General features: G+C 45.3%; 1 protein-coding gene across 3 annotated transcripts in view; it reads left to right on the forward strand.

Moving 5' to 3' along the window:
* The window catches only part of LOC115470009 (solute carrier family 2, facilitated glucose transporter member 5-like), a 186,797-nt gene that overhangs the window by 50,726 nt on the left and 114,244 nt on the right, over nucleotides 1–21,827 (forward strand). For all 3 annotated transcript variants that reach the window (XM_030202851.1, XM_030202852.1, XM_030202850.1), the window contains one exon: nucleotides 339–471. In XM_030202851.1, the coding sequence (XP_030058711.1) occupies nucleotides 339–471 (133 nt within the window). The remainder of the gene's footprint in view (nucleotides 1–338; nucleotides 472–21,827) is intronic.

Consider the following 21,827-nt stretch of genomic DNA (forward strand, 5'->3'; position numbering starts at 1 on the left):
GATTGGGCATCATGCAGTATTGAGTGTTTGTTTAGATAGTTTGTAAGTTGTTTGGTTACCATTCCTTCAGTTATTTTGGTTATTAGTGGTATGGATGCTACTGGCCTGTAGTTGGTTATTTCACTCGTGCATTTCTTTGTATCTTTAATAATTTAGGTATAAAATTGCAAAAATAACAAAATTGTGGCAGATTCTTTCACCATTTACAAATGAAAGAGAACAAAACCAGCTGGCTGTGTAGCTTAATATGAATCCATTGTATAAAATATGTGCATTTAAAGCCATTATGCAAATTAACAGTGATGTGAAGGAACCTTTTTATATCTGTTTTCTTGTAGGATGAATATTGGCCTCTCTTCCTCTCCTTAATAGTGGTGCCCACTTTTTTACAGTTCTTGCTGCTGCCCTGGTTCCCAGAGAGCCCCCGGTACCTGCTCATAGAAAAGGACAATCCTCATGCCAGCATTCATGGTAAGTGGGGAGGCTAGCAGTAAACTCACAGAGGGAAACAAGTTAGGGTATGTGTCATGGAACACCTAGCCATTTGCCTGGGGCTACCCTGCGGCCACGTAGAGGGTCTATCCTCAGCACTATACACTAAGTTCAGAATTTAAAATTTCAGATAAGCTGAGATGGAGGGCCAGTGTTCTTCACTAAGGAGGGGAGTGGCATGGTCATAACATTATACTTAATGTATACATTTCAAGGCTGTGGAATGGATCAACTGAAGATGCTTGAGAGACTTAAGAGGCAAGCCATTGTACAAGGTGTTGCAATAGTCTAGACAGGGAACAACCAATTCTTTAGCTGATTTTTTTTCTCTAAGAAAATTGCTCAACTTTGCTCTTCATTAGTGATTCCCACGGAGGGTGGAGGATCATCTAGCGACTTCCAAGCAAATTTGCTGGGTACATGGAATCTTTAACATCTATAATTAATCATATCTTCTATCTCTAAAACTTTCTCCTGTTTGGATCCTATTCTTCCTAAATGGATTACTATTCTTCATCATAGGTTAGTTCTCTTTGTGTTCGCTATGATGAATCACAGTCTAGAGGCTGGAGTAGTACTATCCGGTTATTACTTCAGTTAAAAAAAAAATCCCTCTTCTGATCCTGAAGATCCAACTAATTTTAGGCCTATCTCAAATCTTGTTTTACTTCAAAATTTGTTGAGAAATTAGTGCTAAAACAGTTGAGTATCTTTCTTGATAAAAGAAATGTATTATTTCCAAGACAGCCAGGATTTTGGTAGGGATATAGCACCACGAAGGTACTGACAGCATTTCTGAGTGAGGTCCACTCAGTGCTAGACAGTGGTCAGTTAATGCTTACTGTATCCTTAGATCTGGCTTTGGCCTTGTCTTGTAGATCATGAAATTCTCCTCCTGGGCTCTAAAATATAGGTATTATAGGAAAACTGTCGAGGTGGTTTGGCCTTTTCTACAAAACCATTCTTTGTTGTTTCGAAAAGACAAACAGTGTTTCTCTTGCACCGTGGTCTCCAGTGCTTTTTGACATCTGCTTGAGCCCTCTGACAACCCTGATACAGGAGGCTGGATTTAGTACTTACATCTATGCAGATGGTATTTTAAATGTAGCTAGAATTCACCCTACTTCACTTGATTTAATCCCTCTCCAACATTGTCTAAACTGAGTGCTATCTTAGCTTCAGAAAAACTACTTAGCCTTAAATTCGACTAAAACATCTACCCAGCCAGATTTAGTCCTCGTACTGTAGAGGACACCTATTACGACTGTAGATTGCTCCAGATATCTTGGAGTAATTTTGGACTATGGCCTAACCTTCTCACCACATATTTCAGAGGAAAGGCTAAACATAGTAACATAGTAGATGACGGCAGAAAAAGACCCGCACGGTCCATCTAGTCTGCCCAACAAGATAAACTTATATGTGTATACCTTACCTTGATTTGTACCTGTCTTTTTCAGGGCCAGACCGTATAAATCTGCCCAGCAGTATTCCCCGCCTCCCAACCACCGGTCCCACCTCCCATCTCCATCTCAGACCGTATAATCTGTCCAGCAGTATTCCCTGCCTCCCAACCACCAGACCCGCCTCCCATCATTGGCTCTGGTACAGACCGTATAAGTCTGCCATCTACTATCCTCGCCTCCCAACCACCAACCCCTCTTCCCCCCACCTGCTCCTCAATCCAATTTTGGCTAAGCTTCTGAGGATCTATTTCTTCTGCACAGGAATACTCTTATGTATATCCCACGCATGTTTGAATTCCGTTACCGTTTTCATCTCCACCACCTCCCGCGGGAGGGCATTCCAAGCATCCACCACCTTCTCTGTGAAAAAATACTTCCTAACATCTTTCCTGAGTCTGCCCCCCTTCAATCTCATTTCATGTCCTCTCATTCTACCACCTTCCCATCTCCAGAAAAGATTCGTTTGCGGATTAATACCTTTCAAATATTTGAACGTCTGTATCATATCACCCCTATTCCTCCTTTCCTCCAGGGTATACATGTTCAGGTCGGCAAGTCTCTCTTCATACGTCTTGGAATGCAAATCCTATACCATTCTTGTAGCTTTTCTTTGCACCGCTTCCATTTTTTTAACATCCTTCGTAAGGTACGGCCTCCAAAACTGAACACAATACTCTAGGTGGGGCCTCACCAACGTCTTATACAGGGGTATTAAAACCTCTTTTCTTCTGCTGGTCACACCTATCTCTATACAGCCTAGCAATCTTCTAGCTACGGCCACCGCCTTATCGCACTGTTTCGTAGCCTTCAGATCCTCAGATACTATCACCCCAAGGTCCCTCTCCCCGTCCGTACCTATCAGACTCTCCCCGCCTAACACATACGTCTCCCTTGGATTTCTACTCCCTAAGTGCATCACTTTGCATTTCTTCGCATTGAATTTTAATTGCCAAACGTTAGACCATTCTTCTAGCTTCCGCAGATCTTTTTTCATGTTTTCCACTCCCTCCGGGGTGTCCACTCTGTTGCAAATCTTGGTGTCATCCGCAAAAAGGCAAACTTTACCTTGTAACCCTTCGGCAATGTCACTCATAAATATATTGAATAGAATCGGCCCCAGCACCGATCCTTGAGGCACTCCACTACTCACCTTTCCCTCCTCCGAGGTTAGGGCTTTTCAGCATAGAAAAAAGACAGCTGAGGGGAGATATGATTGAGGTCTACAAAATCCTGAGTGATATAGAATGAGTAGAAGTGAATTGATTTTTTACTCTTTCAAAAAAGTACAAGAACTAGGGGACACTCAATGAAGTTACATGGAAATAATTTTAAAACAAATAGGAGGAAATGTTTTGCTCAGCAAATAGTTAAGCTCTGGAACTCACTGCTGGAGGATGTGATACCAGTGGTTAGTGTATCTGTGTTTAAAAAAGGTTTGGAGAAGTTCCTGGAGGAAAAGTCTGTAGTCTGCTATTGAGACAGACATGGGGAAGCCACTGCTTGCCCTGGGATTGGTAGCATGGAATGTTGCTACTATTTGGGTTTCTGCCAGGTACTTATGACCTGGATAGGCCACTGTTGGAAACAGAATACTGGGCTAGATGGACCATTGGTCTGACCCGGTATGGCTATTCTTACGTTCTTATGATTTTTTACACTGCAACAAAAACATCATTTCACTAGGACTATAGGTCACTTCATATCTGATAGTAGAGTGACAAGTAAGATTATGTTTTTGGATGTGAAGATTCGAGCAGGTGCCCAGAAATTGTTTACATCGGTATATGTTAAACCTACCGATAGAAATTCATTATTAAGGGATGAGAGTATGCATCCTATACATACAAAAACTAGTTTGCCTTTCTTGCAATTTTTAAGATATTGAAGAATTTGTGATACTGTGGACCTTTCAAATGTGAAGCCTTAGGTCTCAGAGAGAAGAGTTATCCCCGGAAAGTGGTGAAATCTGCCTATAAACAAAGAAAGATCCAGAGTACCTGAATGTAACTCACCTTGAGCTACTACTGAAAAAGGTGTGAGCAAAATCGAAATAAATAAATAATAAATAAATAAAATAGAGATTTGCTATTTCAATCTCATTCTAGTGAAGAATCTGGAGTGATTAATTGTATTTTGAAGTTCGCTGGACTTTCCCCAAAAGTTGCCCAGTATATTAAAAAACATTGGAGAGTTTTGTTTGTTTATGACCAGTTGTCGGAATCAAGATGTATGGTGTCTTTTTCTCATAATAAAAATCTGGGTGACATATTATGTAAATTGGATGTTTGGACTGAGAGATACTCTACTGAAAGGGGGCACAGAAAATGTCAGGTTTGTGAGGTTACCATAGAAGGCTCTACGTTTAAAAAGGAATATAACTGTCCATAATACTTGTTCTACTGATTGTACTTCGAAAAATGTGATTTATGTTATCAAGTGCACATGTGGATTGCTGTACGTTGGGCAAACCTCGGAGTTTTAAAACCGGAATGATTGATCTTAAACATTGTAGCTGTAATAATAAGCTTGAAGCCCCAATGATAAAACACTGTATGTTATATAAACATGACTTTAAAGATCTTCAATGATTGATCAGGTGGGTTTAACACTGCATGTTGGCAGCATCAAGAAATGGTTACACCAACGTGAACAACACTGGAGTTATCATTTAAAAACTGTGGCTCCAGAAGGATTGAATACAGCAATGGAATGGCATGCTTTCTTTTGAATCTGGTCCTTTAATTGAGAGGTGGTTTTCTATTGGCTGGTTTAGGGAAGGCATCTAGCTTAACCCCAGTAGCCATCTTGTTTTTGATTAATGTAGAGAGAAAGTTTCTTTGCTTGATGCAGCAATAAGCAAAACAAGTGACCCTTGTTGAGCTAGTGCAGTTCTTGGTGCTTGATTGAATACTGTGGACTGCAAAGCTGGGAGATGACCATAGGAAATGTTCTTTTTGCTACTTTGATTATCAGTAGGATTGGAAGGCGCCATCCCATGAAGCTAAGTAACTGTTCTCTGTACTCTTGTGCTGTATTTTTGGATTAAAATATTTTTTGGAACTATGATTTTTTTTTAGCAAAGTGTGAGTTGTGAAGTAAATTTACCCTTTTGATTATATACTTGGGCAATTTTTTTTGAAACAGTGATTTTTTCCCCCCCCCCCCCCCCCCCCGTAAGTAGTTCTTTGGGGTTTTTTTCCCCACTATTTGGGGTTTCCCCTTGACTATTGAAACCTATGATAGGACTGGACTCCATTGGGGCAATAGCTATTTGATTGCCAGCGGTCCCTGAGTTTTGAGTTTTCCTTTTATTAATATAATTGGGTTTTTATGTACATGGCACACACTTGTGTGTATTATTTTTAGTTTGCATCCTCATATTTTGTGCATCCTTTTTTGTGACATTTTCTATGTCTGTATTACCTTCCATGAGAGCTACCATCACAGCTTTCTGTTGAGATGAAAGGGATACTCCTCTGAGCTTTTTAGCTACTTGCTCCTTCCATAGGATGGATGGAGTCATAACTGGCATCAATCAGCCCTCTGTTTCAAGCTATGGCAACTGTTTTCTGGAGACCATGCTTATCTACATACCTGACTACATCCTGTATCCCTGTACTAAGCAGGAGAGGAGATTTACAAACGGGCTTCTTTGACATATCTTACTTCCTGAATATCATCAGGGCTGTTGATTGCACTCATGTGGGTTTGAGTTCTCCAAGAAACCTAAAGGACATCTACCAGAACCAGTCCATTGTACAAAGTAGAGAAAGCTCATCCCAGCTCAAAAGCAGTGCCACTCTGAGTATTCAGGTCTGCTGTGACTATTACTTACTGGTTCCCATCATGATGGCAGCACATGAACGCTTGAGATTCAGGAGAAAGCATTCTATTGGGTAAATCATCAGAGCAAATATTTACTTGAGTTTAGACCAGTAGTTGGTGAAACTCAACTTTGCCTTCCTCTTTCTCATCCCATTTTGAATAATTAATGCAATGCATCCACAATAGGTCTCAGAATGAAGACTTAGATGTTACTCTCTTCTCCGGATCAGCTTTCTTAACAGGACTGTCTTTATTTGCGACCTTATGATGGCTTACTTCAGGAGCCTGGAAGCACATTGAAAGATAAATGAATAGTTTCCTCAGCAGTCTTGTTCTTCACCTTGATTGTCTCCTTCAGGGAGAAAAACCAGTGCCAGAGCCCAATATTCACCTTTTCTTCGCCTCTCTTCTCTGTCTGCATGTTGAATTACCCTGTGCTTTCAAAGCAATGATCATTTAATATTGAGACACTGCTCCTGCCCTTTGCAAGGACTCATAATTGAAAGACTGAAAGAGAGGAAAAGGGGAGCAGGGTGATGTGTAGTCTCTGGCTGTTAGAACTGGATATAATATATGGTATCAAAAAAGCACATTATCTTGGATCCACAAAAGCAAGTGTATCAGAAGCCAAATGCTTGCTGTCTGATGTGAATCAGTTTTGTGCAACTTTCTCAAAAATCTGTATTTTCGGGGCTGGTGTCAAGATGCTTGAACTTGGTAAAATATGTTTGAATTAATAATAAGAACCTACAATTTTCAAAACAGACAGTTCACACCCAACCTAGATGTCTATTAGCTTCATTTTCTAATCGGCATTATAACACACATTAATGCCAATTAATGTGGGCTTATTACATGGTATTTATCGCAAGCCCCATTATGTTCAGGGGCTAAAACCAGCACTGGATCATCTTGTCCTGAAAACTGGCACCCCCCTCCCCTCTCCCGCATTGTCCGAGCATGGAATCTAAATTATTCTCTCACCCTTGTTGGTTCAGCCTTCAGAACGGGGCTAAGGCATATTGATGGGAAACTGTGTGAAACATTATACTGCTGCAGCCCATGTTATATCTGCTCAGAGGAGAAATGAAGGATTCAGTATCCAGTGCTGACAATCTACTACTTTTCATGTGGAGGTAATTCAACAAAACTGTTTAAAAAAAAAGAAGCAAATGCCAACCAGGTTGTTGAGTTTAGAGAGAAGTCAGACCCTACAGTGTTATTCTTTTTTATACACATACCCAATTTTGTTATTGTTGACAGAGTGTTGATGAAGTTTTAACACTTGTTAGTGTAGCTGACAGTTTGTTCTATACAGTACAACAAACAATATTGCCAGAAATATGTCTGCTTACATTTTACTAGGATCAAACGGACTTGCAGTGGGTAAGCAGTTTTCAAAAGTCACCTAATTGTGGAATTTTTTTTTGTACCCTGTGCTTTCCCACTCATGGCAGGCTCAATGCGGCTTAGGTACTTATTTGTACCTGGGGCAATGGAGGGTTAAGTGACTTGCCCAGAGTCACAAGGATCTGTGCCTGAAGTGAGAATTGAACTCAGTTCCTCAGTTCCCCAGGACCAAAGTCCACCACCCTAACCACTAGGCTACTCCTCCACTAGCAACATTCCATGTAAAGGTCTGCCCTTGCAGCCGTGCAGGCTTCTGTTTCTGTGAGTCTGACGTCCTGCACATACTCTGTGAGTCTGACGTCCTGCACGTACGTGCAGGACGTCATACTCACAGAAACAGAAGCCTGCGCGGCTGCAAGGGCAGGCTTCTACATGGAATGTTGCTAGTGGAATAGCAACATTAACATTCCATGTAGAATCTCAAATAGTAGCAACAGAATCTCAATAGTAGCAACATTCCATCTAGAACCTCCAATAGTAGCAACATTCCATGTAGAATCTGAAATAGGGAAAGGGAACTGGGACTTGATATGCTGCCTTTCTCTGGGGTGTACATAGTATATACAGGTACTTATTTGTACCTGGGGCAATGGAGGGTTAAGTGACTTGCCCAGAGTCACAAGGAGCTGCCTGTGCCTGCAGTGGGAATCGAACCCAGTTCCCCAGGACCAAAGTCCACCACTCTAACCACTAGGCCACTCCTCCACTCCATTGGCTATTTATCCCAGAAAAAGGGCTTTCTGAAAATTGCCCATATTGAATGTGGCTAAAAGTATGAGCGTTTGCTTGGAAGGCATGGTTAGGGTTGGGGAAACAGTAGCACAGATAGTTTTGCCTTTTCAAAAGTATGTGTGATGTTTTTGATGGACTAAGTACCTGCAGAGAAAGGAACTACAAATCTCCATCACGACTGTGCTGTTATTGCTTCAGTGTATTGTATTTTTATGTACTATTATGCATGTATTATTGCAACCCATTCAGAACTATGGATGGTGAGGCCTCTAACTTTATAAGGGAACAGTATTCAAAGCCAGTTAAGAGAGCCTCTTGCCCGGCTCTGAGTGGGTCCTGAGGGAATATGTAGCGGCACCTACCCATATAGGACTAGATTCTATATATCACGCCTAAAAAAATCAGCGCCAAAACAAAATACACCTAAGTGTATTCTATAAAGTATGCCTAAATTTATATGTGGTTTATAGTAGAGAGGTGTGGTAGCCGTGTTAGTCCACTTTTAAAGGTAATCAATAGAAATAAAACAAAATAAAACATGGAAAAGAAAATAACTTAATACATTTCTTGATTAGCTTTCGAAGGTTGCCCTTCTTTGTCAGATCGGAAATAAGCAAATGTTGGTAGATGACAGTATATATAAGTGAAACATCAAAGCATTTCAGTAACAGTCTAACAGGATGGGGGTGGATAGGTGAGAGACAGGAAGAGTCGGGTGGATGAGGGACAGGGAGATATGCATGGAGACAGGAGGGTGACAAAGCAGTACAATTTTATGGTTTATAATGGGCTAGAAAACCCAGATCTTTGTTAAGTCCTGTCTGGTGAGTGTCAAAATATTTAATCACTAGTAAAAAAGGCCCGTTTCTGACACAAATGAAACGGGCGCTAGCAAGGTTTTCCTCGGAGTGTGTATGTTTGAGAGAGTATATGTGAGAGTGACTGTGTGTGAGAGAGAGAGTGAATGTGCGAGTGTGTGTGTGTGTGAGAGAGAGAGAGTGAGTCTGGGTGCGAGTGTGTCTGTGAGAGAGAGAGTGTGTGTGTGAGAATGAGAGTGTGTGCAAGTGCATATGTGAGACACAGTGTGAGAGAGAGAGTGTGTTTCACACAGATACAGTGTGTGTGAGAGAGAGAGAGTGTGTGTGAGACATAGACTCTCTGTGAGACAGTGTATGAGACCAAGAGAGTGTGTGAGTGACTGTGTGATACATAGAGAGTGATTGTGATACAGTGTGAGACATAGAGTGTGTGAGAGACAGTGTGTGAGAGTGAGCGAGAGAGAGAGAGTGTGTGTATGACAGAGATACCTCCCCCCCTCTCTGGTGTCAGGCCCCCTCTCTTGTGTCAGCCCCCCCCCCCTCTCTCTGGTGTCTGAGCGTTACTGTGCAGGACGCTGAGCTCTGGCTGTGCTTCAAGGAACTGACCAATCCTATTTAAATAGAATGCACCTCCAATATTCTGAAGCCGAGAAACTTCGTGTGGTTGGTCACTTCTGCTTGTGACGAACCCGGAAGTAAGTGATGTCAATTCAGGAGATGGATACAGAGAGCAGGAATGCCTCAGCCATGCAGTCAGCTTCAGAATGTTGGAGGTGCGTTTTATTATATAGGATTCTGACTTCAAAGGTCTTATGTTCCTGTATTGTTTTAAAGTTCCCTTTCAGGATTCTTACCATGAAATCACTGGTACAGTGTTCTGGTTTTGTAAAGTTCTGCCCCACAGCCGTGACATCTTTATTGGTATATAGAATACACCGAGTGCCTGTATGTGCAACTAAATTTAGTCTCGAGCGGTTACGCTGTATAAAACTTGGTGTAAATGCCGACACCTAAATTAGGCACGGACCAGGTGTATTCTATAACAACACACATAGATTTTAGAAACACCCACGACTCGCCCATTGGTCCACACCCTTGGCCATGCCCCCTTTTCAACTATGTGGCTTAGAATTTACACGCATCGCGTTATAGAATATGCTTAGACTGTTGTGCTTGTAAATTCTAATTAATGCCAATTAGTGTCAATAATCTCTTGTTAATTTGCAATTATCAGCACTGATTGGCTTGCTAACTAAGTTGCACATGCAAATCCAGAATATGACCAGATTTGTGCGTGCAATTTAGAATCCGGGGGATAGTTCTGCTGAGTATCCCCTCTAATCCCTGAAACCAGTTATTGCACGGGCAGTCCGGGGGTACTTAATTGGATAAGCATCAATATTCAGCCCTTAACCGGTTAAACTAATTGTCCAAATAGGACTGCATAAATAGCAGTCTGATCTTTGGCCAGTGTTAGGTTCTCAAGTTCAAAACACGCAGGCACGGACTCTGGAGTAATCGTGAGCCCTTGGGCTGCTGACGAGGAGAGGCAGCAGCAGTCAAAACCCACCAACCAACACTGGGCTAGAACGCACCTGACTGGTATGCACTGAACTGGAACACACTGGACAGGAACACACGGGACTAGAACCAGGCTTCACCTACACTTAGCCGCCATTCCCCAGGGGTTGAGCCCCTGGTTGCAGGCAGCCAGCAGGACGTGGAGGGAAACTGGTACTGGAACTAGCAGGCTGGAACACCAGGAATCAGGATTCAGAAGTGCCCACAGGCACCTAGACAATAGCAGGGCAGACAGGGTTCAGAAGTGCCCACAGGCACCTAGACAAAAGCAAGGCAGACAGGGGTTCAGGGTACTCAGACAGGAGGGAAAGGAAGCCAAAAGCAGACAGGATTCAGAAGTGCCACCAGGCACCCAGATAAGAGCAAGGCAGAAGTGCTAACTGCACCAGGAATACAGGGTTCTCAGACAGGAGGGAAAGGGAGCCAAAAGCAGACAGGATTCAGAAGTGCCACCAGGCACCCAGACAAGAGCAAGGCAGAAGTGCTAACTGCACCAGGAATACAGGGTTCTCAGACAGGAGGGAAAGGGAGCCAACAGGACTGGAATCAGGATAGGATTCAAGGCAAGCAAGACAAGGCAGAAGTGCTAACTGCACCAACACTAACCTGGACCTTTGGCGTTTGCAAAGGCCCTGAATGGAAGAACACCACTTCCTTATCAAGGCCCTGACTGATGATGTCACAACTACTGGACACAGGCAGGAAGCATACTGAAGCACAGAGAGGCTTAACATACACAAGTGCAGTGTAGTGGAGTAATTAGAGCCACGCTGGAAGCAGCCAGCCCACAGAGACAGAGCTAACTCAGGCAACACACACAGGTGCAGTATAGTGGAGTAATTAGAGCCACGCTGGAAGCAGCCAAGCACACAGAGACAGAGAGAAAGCTAACTCAGGAAGAACAGACAGAAGCCAGCTACGAAGCTGACCACCAGAATAAGGTAAGTTTGAGAGGGGTCACGACCACAATTGTAACAGCCAGTTTAATTTAACTGGTTAAGGGTGAATATCGTAACTTACCCGGTTAAGTGTCGACCAACCACATATACCCGGATATTTAATGCCAGTACCTGAACATGACTGGGCATCACACATCCAGGCATAATATTGGAGGCAGCAGTCATTGTTTAAAAAAACAGCTATTACCCCTAAGGGCCAGATTCTGTAAATGGCATCTAAAATTTAGACGTGTCCGATTAACACGCCTAGGAGTGGTTCCTAAGCCATGGAAGCATGCTTGTGTGTGTCCTGTTTTGAAGACACCGCAAGGTAACTGTGTAGATGTATGGAATTATCATCCAATCTCTAACTTAACCTTTACTACTGAGATGGTTGAACAGGCGGTGCTTACATATTAATTGATTTTGTGGAAGGAGCAGGGGTCCTACATCCGTATCAGGCATCCTTTTCACTTTTCATCTACCTATTGGCTTCCCCCTCTCCCTCCCATCGTCCCTTCTGTCCCTCTCCTTTTCCAATCTCCTATCCCCCTTCTCATCTTTCACCCACTTCCTTACTCTCCCATTCCTATTCTCTGTACCCATTCTCTTAGCCCTCATCTACCCTCCACTGCCTCTCATCTTCTTACCAGCCCCAGCGCCATCTCCATCCCTGTCTCTCCTTCCTTCCCTTGCCTTCAGGCCAATTTTTTACCCTATACCCCATGTCCAACTGCCTCTTCCACCATTTTAACCCCATTTCCACCATCACATAATCCCTTCAGAGACCCATCCTCTTTCTCCCACATCCCTTTCCAGTACCCCCATCCCTTTTCAGTGCCTCTCATCATCTCCAGTCTTCCAGGTCATAAGTACATAAGTATTGCCATACTGGGACAGACCAAAGGACCATCAAGCTGAGCATCCTGTTTCCAACAGTGGCCAATCCAGGTCACCAATACCTGGCAAGATCCCAAAACGTATAATACATTTTATGCTACTTATCCCAGAAATAAGCAGTGGATTTTCCACAAGTCCATTTTAATAATGGTCTATGGACTTTTCCTTTAGGAAGCCATCCAAACCTTTTTTAAACCCCGCTAAACCAGCTGTCTTTATCACATTCTCTGGCAATGAATTCCAGAGTTTAATTACACATTGAGTGAAGAAAAGGTTTCTCTGATTTGTTTTAAATTTACTACTTTGTAGCTTCATTGCATGCCCTTTAGTCCTAGTATTTTTGGAAAGCGTAAACAAATGATTCCCATCTACCCATTCCACTCCACTCATTATTTTATAGACCTCTTTCATATCTCCCCTCAGCCATCTTTTCACCAAGCTGAAGAGTCCTAGCCACTTCAGCCTTTCCTTATAGGGAAGTCGTCCCATTCCCTATGTCATTTTCATCACCCTTCTCTGTACCTTTTCTAATTCCACTATGTTCCATTATGTTTCAAACTTACCCCAAACTTTATTGCCTTTTTTGCCCCTCTTTTCTTATCCATTTCACACCCTCATTCATTCCCTCAACCCATCAACATACCTCACTCATACTTACCAGTGCCAAGTACGAGCATTCCTCAAAATTCCCATGCCATCTGCCCTATCTGTTATTCCCTGCTCTACTCCCCAACACACTCTTATTCAATCACCAAGTCCTAGTCATCTTCTGATCTGTGCCCCTTCTCCCCTAGTTCCATCCATCTTCTGCTTTCCAACGTCTCCTGTCCATTTGACATTTCTTCTTTCTTCATGTCTACCATCATTCCCTCTGTGTTCTTGTCTGTCATGTCCAGCACCTCCCCTCTGTGTCCCTGTCTCTATTTCACTCATGTTCAGTAACTGCCCTCTGTGTCGTCATCTCTACCCTGTCCAGTTTCTCCTCTCCTCCTCTCTTCCCTTTCTTCTGTACACCCCCCCCCCCAAGCCAGCACTTCCTCTCTCTCCCCTCACCCTCCCCATGGTACCGCATCTCTCTCTCACTCTCTCTGGCTCCAGCATCTTTCCTACTCTCCTTCCAACCCATCTCATCTTTCTCTTTTCCCTCTGGTCAACCCCTCCCATCCCAGCATTTCTCTCTTTCTCCCCATGGGTTCAGCTTCTCTTCCCCTCTCTTCCTCCAAGCTCTCCCTTTCATGTTCCTGTCATTAAAATTGTCCGTAGTACCTGAAGATTGGAGGGTGGCCAATGTGACGCCTATTTTTAAAAAGGGTTCCAGGGGTGATCCGGGAAGTTACAGACCAGTAAGCCTGATGTCAATGCAGGGCAAAACAGTGTAAACTACTATAAAGAATACAATTACGGAACACATAGACAAACATGGATTAATGGGACAGAATCAGCGTGGGTTCAGCCAAGGGAAATCTTGCATCACCAATTTGCTTCATTTTTTTGAAGGCGTGAATACACATGTGAATAAAGGTGAGCCAGTTGATGTAGTGTATCTAGATTTTCAGAAAGCTTTTGATAAAGTTCTTCATGAGAGAGTCATGGGATAGGAGGCAAGGTTCTGGTGAGGATTAGGAATTGGTTATTGGACAGAAAACAGAGGGTAGGGTTAATGGTCATTTCTCTCAATGGAGGAGGGTGAACAGTGTAGTTCCACAGGGATCAGTACTGGGACCGGTGCTGATAAGATATGGAAATTGGAACGACGAGTGAGGTAATTAAATTTGCAGATGACACAAACTATTCAAGGTTGTTAAAACACTTGCAGACTGGTGAAATATTGCAGGAAGACCTTAGGAAATTGGAAGGCTGGGTATCCAAATGGCAGATTAAATTTAATGTGGACAAATACGAGGTGATGCACATCAGAAAAAATAATCCAAATCATAGTTACCTGATGCTAGAGTCCACCTTGGGAGTCAGCACTCAAGAAAAAAAATCTGGGTGTCATTGTAGATAATACGCTGAAACTTACTCAGTGTGCGGCAGCAGACAAAAAAGCAATCAGGATGCTAGGCATTATTAGGAAAGGGATGGTGAATAAGACCGAAAATACTATAATGCCTCTGTATGACTCCATGGTGCGACCGCACCTTGAGTATTGCGTTCAGTTCTGGTTGCCGTATCTGAAAAAAATATAGAGCGGAATTAGAAAAGGTTCAAAGAAGGTCGACCAAAATGATAAAGGGGATGGAACACTTCTCATATGAGGAAAGACTAAAGAGGTTAGGGCTCTTCAGCTTGGAAAAAAGATTGATGAGGGTAGATATGATTGAGGTCTATAAAATAATGAGTGGAATGGAATGGGTAGATGTGAATCGCTTGTTTACTGTTTACAAAAATACTAGGACTAGGGGACATGCAATGAAGCTATAAAGTAGTACATTTAAAACAAATTGGAGAAAATATTTCTTCACTCAACATGTAATTAAATTTTGGAATTCGTTGCCAGAGAATGTAGTAAAAGCAGTTAGCTTAGTGGGGTTTAAAAAAGGTTTGGATGGCTTCCTAAAAGAAAAGTCAATAAGCCATTATTAAAATGACTTATGTTCTCCTCCTCTCTCCCTGTGGTCTGGTGACATTTTTCTCCCTATCCCTTATACGATGTGGCATCTTTCACCTGCCTACCCCATCTCCCTCCCTTTCCTGCATTACCCCCAGTGTCCCTATCACTCCCCTTTCCAGCATTACCCCTCGTGTCCCCATCTTCTTCCCTTTCCAGCATTACCCCTCATGTCCCCATCTCCTTCCCTTTCCAATATTACCCCTTCCAGCTTATTTTCGAAAGAGAAAGACGGCCATATTTTGACCCAAATCAGGAGATGGGTGCCTTTCTCTCATGGGCACCCAAATCAGTATAATCAAAAGTCGATTTTGGGCGCCTCCAACTGCACTCTGTCGCGGGAACGAACAAAGTTGATGGGGGCGTGTCAGAGTCGTGGTGAAGGCAAGACTGGGGCATGTTTATCGGCCGAGGAGAGATGGGCGCGCTTGGCTGATAATGGGAAAAAAGGGCGCCAGAAGCGAGAATTTGGGTCACTTTTTTTGGACCCTTTTTTGTCATGAACAAGTCCCCAAAAAGTGCCCCAACTGCCCAGATGACCACCAGTGGGAATCAGGGGTGGCCTCCCCTGACTCCCACAGTGGTCACTAACCCCCTCCCACCCTCAAAAAAACAACTGTAAAAACTTTTTTTCCCAGCCTGTATGCCAGCCTCAAATGTCATACCCAGCTCCATCACAGCAGTATGCAGGTCCCTGGAGCAGTTGTTAGTGGATGCAGTGGACTTCAGGCAAGTGGACCCAGGCCCATCCCCCCCCCCCCTACCTGTTACCCTTGTGCTGCTAAATGAGAGCGCTCCAAACCTTCCCCAAAACCTACTGTACCCACATCTAGGTGCCTCCCTTCAGCCATAAGTGCTATGGTAATGGTGTAGAGTTGTGGGGAGTGGATTTTGGGGGGAATTTGGGGGGCTCAGCACCCAAGGGAAGGGAGCTATGCACCTGGGAGGTATTTTAAATTTTTTTTAAATATTTTTACAAGTGCCCCCTAGGGTGCCCAGTTGGTATCCTGGCATGTGAGGGGGACCAGTGCACTACGAATCCTGGCCCCTCCCGTGACCAAATGCTTGGATTTGTTCGTTTTTTAGCTGGGCGCCTTCGGTTTCCATTATCGCTGAAAACCGATACCGCCCAGCTCAAATCCGTCCAAATGCGATGCATTTGCCCGGCACAAACCGTATTATCGAAACAAAAGATGGACGCCCATCTTTTTCGAAAATATGGTCTGTCCCTCCCCTTCAAGTACCCGACCTCGGAGATAGGCGCCCATGGAGATGGGCATTCGCATTCGATTATGCCCCTCCTTGTGTCCCCATCTTCACTCCCTTTCAAGCATAACCCAACCTTCTGGTCACCATCTTCCCCCTATTCCAGCACTTCCCCCATGTCTCCATTTCCTTCCCTTTCATGCATAACCCCCCCCCCCCCTAGGTCCTCATCTTCTCCCTATTCCAGCACTTCCCCACATGTCACCCCTTTCCATCATAACCCCCTATGTCCCCCTCTTCCTCCTTTTCCATCATTGTCCTGTACCTCCATCTCCTCTCCTTTTCTAGTAGCGTCCATATCTCCCCCTTTTCCAGCATTATCCCCTTGTGTCCCTATCTTTCTCCCTTTCCAGCATAACCCCCTGTGAAGAAACTGTGTGTTTTAAACCTGTAAAATGTATTGAATATGTTTCTGTCTTATATACATCTGAAATATATTTCTCTTAATTGGCCAGCAGATGGTGCATGTTTATACTTAAAGCTGTTACAGAGGACTGACTTTTTTTTCTTTTATTTGGCACACAGATAATAGGAAATACCTGTAGTGATGTAATCAGTTTTTATTTGAAACTTGACTGTTTTGGGCTCTGATTGGCCTGGAATTTTAAAAATTACCCAGCAGTGGATGGCTGTTGCTTCAGTCTTAGACTGGAATAAGAGGGAGACAGATCTCTTTGCTAAGGCTCTGTGAACAACTATCCAGCTTATTTTCGAAGGAGATCGCCAGCCATCTTCCGACACAAATCGGGAGATGGCCAGCGATCTCCTGAAGCCGGCCAAATCGGTATAATCGAAAGCCGATTTTGGCTGGCTTCAACTGCGTTCGGGGCCGACAAAACTTCAAGGGGGCGTGTCGGCACGGTAGCGAAGGCAGGACATGGGTGGGACGTGGGCGTGCATTGAGATGGCCGGCTTCGCCCGATAATGGAAAAAAGAAAGCCGGCCTTGACAAGCATTTCGCCGGCTTCACTTGGTCCCTTTTTTTCAGGACCAAGTCCCAAAAAAGTGCCCGAACTGACCAGATGACCACCGGAGGAAATCGGGGATCACCTCCCCTGACTCCCCCAGTGGTCACTTTTTTTGTCAGCCTCAAATGTCATACTCAGGTCCATCGCAGCAGTACACAGGTCCCTTGAGCAGTTTTAGTGGGTGCAGTGGACTTCAGGCAGGCGGACCCAGGCCCATGCCCCCCTCTACCTGTTACACTTGTGGTGGAAAATGGAAGCCCTTCAAAACCCACCCAAAACCCACTGTACCCACATGTAGGTGCCCCCCTTCACTTCTTAGGGCTATGATAGTGGTGTATAGTTGTGGGGAGTGGGTTTGGGGAGGGGGGGCTCAGCACCCAAGGTAAGGGAGCTATGCACCTGGGAGCTACTTTAATTTTTTTTTTACTTTTTAGAAGTGCCACCTAGGGTGCCCGGTTGGTGTCCTGGCATGTGAGGGGGACCAGTGCACTATGAATCTTGGCCCCTCCCACTACCAAATGCCTTGGATTTGGCCGGTTTGAGATGGCCGGCTTCGGTTTCCATTATGGACAAAAACCGAGGCTGGCCATCTCAAACCCAGCCATCTCTGACATTTGGGTGGCCCCAACCGTATTATTGAAAAAAAGATGGCCGCCCATCTTTTTCGAAAATACAGTTGGCTCTGCCCACTTGCGGAGCCAGCCATGGAGATGGCCAGTGCCGTTCGAAAATGCCCCTCCACATGTCCTGATCTTCCTAGGTACTGTTGAGACAGTATATAGATATTTCGTTAGTTTTCTAATTGATCCATTTTTCAGTTACTTGTTACTATTTGCACATTTTTGTTCCATTGTTCAATATTTTTATGAGAATAAACACAATTGTTTGTTCTGCCTGTCTGGACTAATAAAGAATCCTGGTGGTTTGTGTGTTGGGTTTATGAGTGCTTTCTGGGAACTGTGGGACCACTGGAAGTGTGGCTTCAGTGACCTAGTAATCACTGGGGATAATTGGAGAGAGGGAGACTTGCCCAGAGGCAGCTGTGACCCAGTCGGTGGGAGGAGGGTGCTGTTATCAGCCAATTATCGTCACTAATTTTCTCATTACTCAATTGGGTAGCGTGTGTAAATTGACCATCCACACAGTTTAACGCACGCTACTTGCCGCGCCTTATTTTTAGTGCTGATACTTATATGGAGTTATACATTCACTGGAGACTGGTGAACATATTACTCTATTATCTTTGTATTTTTAGCCACTAGTATTGGTCCAAAAATCCATCTGAATAGCCCAATACAATCTGTAGAGTAAGAAGTTTCCTGGAGGAGTGAGAGCAGACCAGAGTTATCCAGGTAGCAGGAGTGTAGCCAGACCTCGCGGTGGGAGGGAACCAGAGCCCAAGGTGGGGGGGGGGGCACATTTTGGTGTGCCACTGCTGCCTCGCCGCTGCAAATATCTTGGCTGGTGGGGGTCCCCAACTCCCGCCAGCTGGTCGTCCAGCACCGGTCTCTGGTACCACCACGTTGCCTGCCCTGCTCTCTCTCTCTTCCCCTCACGTCCTGCACGCTCCTTTTAGTGAAATTGAGCATTCTCATTTTCACTAAAAGGAGTGTGCTGGATGTGAGGGAAAGAGAGAGCAGGGCAGGCAACATGGCGGTGCTGGAGACCGCCGCTGGATGAACGCTTCAGCTGGTGGGTGTTGGGGACCCCTGCCAGCAAAACCAGGGGCCCAGAAGAAATTTGGGGGCCCCACCTAGTTACATCACTGCCAGATAGTAGAAATTTTCAGCCAGATAACCTAAACATCGGGCTTAAAATTAAACATATAAAGCTGGATTCTGTAACTGGCACTCCAAAATTCGGTGTCGAAAAAAATTGGCGTGAACAGTATTTTATAACTGGTGTTCCAGGATCCGTACCCTTTATAGAATAGGGTGTAGCGCAGGGATCCGCACTCAACTTTGGGCATCAGGAGTTACACCAACTGAAACCACGTGCAAATCCCAGCATGTAAGTTTGGCGCAGATCTGCACTGTTCTACAACACTGCGCTCATTTTAAAGGAAAGCCTCTAACCCGCCCATGCCACTCCCATGACCACGCCCCCTTTGCATATCTGCTTGGAAACACTTAGGCGCTATTCTAGAAATGGTTGCATCAGTGTGTTTTCACACGGATCTGCCATTTCTGCCTTTTTTTCAGTTTGTTGCATCCATTAGAACGCTTTTCCATACTGAAAATTTGATGCAGAAGTAACTCCTGATATTCGGCACCATATATAGAATTCCCCTGAAAGTTACTGTGATGATGACCATGTAATACCTATATTCAACACCATGGACTATGCTGAATATTGGGCCCTGTACTTCTATTTCATACTTACATGATACAGTGCAGAACAGTGTTACTGTCCAGGTAAGTGCCCAGTGCTACTGTCCAGTGTTACTGACCAGTATGACTTCACAGTCAGTTAAACCACCTCCTCCTCCCCAAGTAGAAATCATTACCACTAGACTCTCAGGCCCAGATGCATCAATCAAACGTTAAAAAAAACCTAATAGGTAAAAGTCCTAACGAATCTGAAAAAACGTAGAATGCACCAAAAAAACAAGTCACACACGTTCAGTGCGGTATTGAAAAGTACAATGTATTAAACATTCATAATCCCCGTCGATAATCAGCCCCTAAAGCATGCACAGAGCAGCCAAGCGTTATGCTGGCTGCTCTGCGCATGCCACAAACGTCAAAACAAAAAAACCCCACAACACAAACACGTGGCTCCCCGCTTCCCCCTGCACTAGAAGAAAATAAAACAAAAATCAAAATAGATTGGGAGGGGGCAAGGCGCTCATCAGGAGCGTCCTGTATGGACGGCCTTGCCCCCCCCCCCCCCCCCGCGCTGTTCCCCGCTTCCCACCGCTTCCCCCTGCACGAAAAATCTTAATTTTAGCAGCCCGGTCCCCCTCCCTTCCTGTTCCTTTCTCTCTTCTCTGCCAAAGCTCCGCCTCCTGTCATCCTCCGCCCTGTGCCCCGCCCCCCTGAGGTCGTCGCCGCCGCTCCCCCCCTCCACCGGGACCACCCTCCACATTACCGGGCCCGCGTAGCGCCTCTCACCGCTGTCTGAAGGCGCTGCACGGGCAGGAAGAAGATCTGTTCGTCGCCGAGTCTTCATGACGTCTCTCCTTCTCTGGCCTAGGCCTGCCCCCTTCTGAGAAAGGAAAGAGAGAAAGGAACAGGAAGGGAGGGGGACCAGGGCTGCTAAAATTAAGATTTTTCGTGTAGGGGGAAGCGGCAGGAAGCGGGGAGCAGCGGTGGGGGGGGGCAAGGCCGTCCATGCAGGACGCTCCTGACGAGCACCCTTGCCCCCTCCCGATCTATTTCGATTTTTGTTTATAGTTTTCTATGGATGCAGGGGGAAGCCTAGGAAGTACTGCGGTAGCGTTTTTATTTAATCTCACTTTTAAACATGCCAGCTTGGATTTCTATGCTGCAGGGGGGAGCGGGGAGTAGCGGCATGTCTGACAGCTCAGGCCTTAAGGACAGCTCTGACTACACGTAAAATATATCGCGGTAAATGATTCGGTGCAATTGTCGGTATGGTTAGTGCATCCCGAATCGCCCACATTACAATGGTAGTTACTCTTTTGTATTCTGTTTTCGTTAGCTGCTTGCTTCGTCGGAAAAAGGCCTTTAATGCATGCAACGGTTAGGAATTTCCTTCGTTAAAGGGTTGTTAAGGTTTAGTGCATCTGGCCCTCAATTCTTAGATGAATCTTCTTTATTGCAATTCTCCCAATACACAAAGAGATTCCAGTCTACAATTCAGCCGCCTGTAAAGAATTGTGCCTATTGCAACATGGAGTCTGTACCCAGCCACCTTTGAGACAAGGAGAGGCCAGATCTCAGCACTGTTGAGAGGCACAGCTGTAAACTCAAGCAGGGAGAAGAAAGGGAAAATGCCTTTTACAGCAACCTAAGGGAGAAGCCTCTAAGAGACTTGGGAAGAAACTTATTCTGAGGAAAGAGCCTAAAGGAGAGAGAGCACTGTGAGAGAACTGGGAAAACCTTGGGGAAAAGATCTTTGGGGAAGCGAGTACCCAGGGAAGAGAGTATCTCAAGGAGAGAGAGAGAGAGTGAGTGAGGAGGAAGAGAAGGTAAAAAACTTTGATGGAACCATAGTGGAACCAAGAAAGGTCAGCTCTCAGAAAAGCTGCTAGCACATGGCAGGGGCGTAGCCAGACCTTGAGGTGAGAGGGGGCCAGAGCCCAAGGTCGGGGGGGGGGGGGCACATTTTGGCCGCCGCCCTCCTCCACTGCGGCCGCTGTACATCTTGTCTGGCAGGGGTCCCCAACCCCCGCCAGCTGAAGCACTACCACCCAGGGGCGTATCTGGACTCCGGCGGTAGGGGGGGCCAGAGCCAGAGGGAGGGGGCACATTTTAGCGCCCCCCCCCGCCCCCCCCCCCGCCGCCGAGCCCCCACCGCCACCAATGACTTAGTCTCTCCACCCCCCTCCCGCCGCCAACCCTCCCCCGCTGCCGTTCTTACTTTTGCTGGCGGGGGACCCCAACCCCCGCCAGCCGAGGTCTGCTTCCACCTGCCGCTGCCTTCAAACCTTCTTCTTCAGCCGGCGGGGGACCCCAAACCCCCGCCAGCCGCCCCGCGCTGTTTAAAATTCATCTTCGGCCTCCGTGGCCGTGCTGCTGGGATAGGCGGCGCTGTTGAAATCCACTTCGGAGTCTGACGTCGCAGCACGTACAACGTACAACGACGTCAGACTCCGAAGTGGATTTCAACAGCGCCGCCTATCCCAGCAGCACGGC

Source organism: Microcaecilia unicolor, chromosome 5 (genome assembly GCF_901765095.1).
Source record: "Microcaecilia unicolor chromosome 5, aMicUni1.1, whole genome shotgun sequence".
NCBI lineage: Eukaryota > Metazoa > Chordata > Amphibia > Gymnophiona > Siphonopidae > Microcaecilia > Microcaecilia unicolor.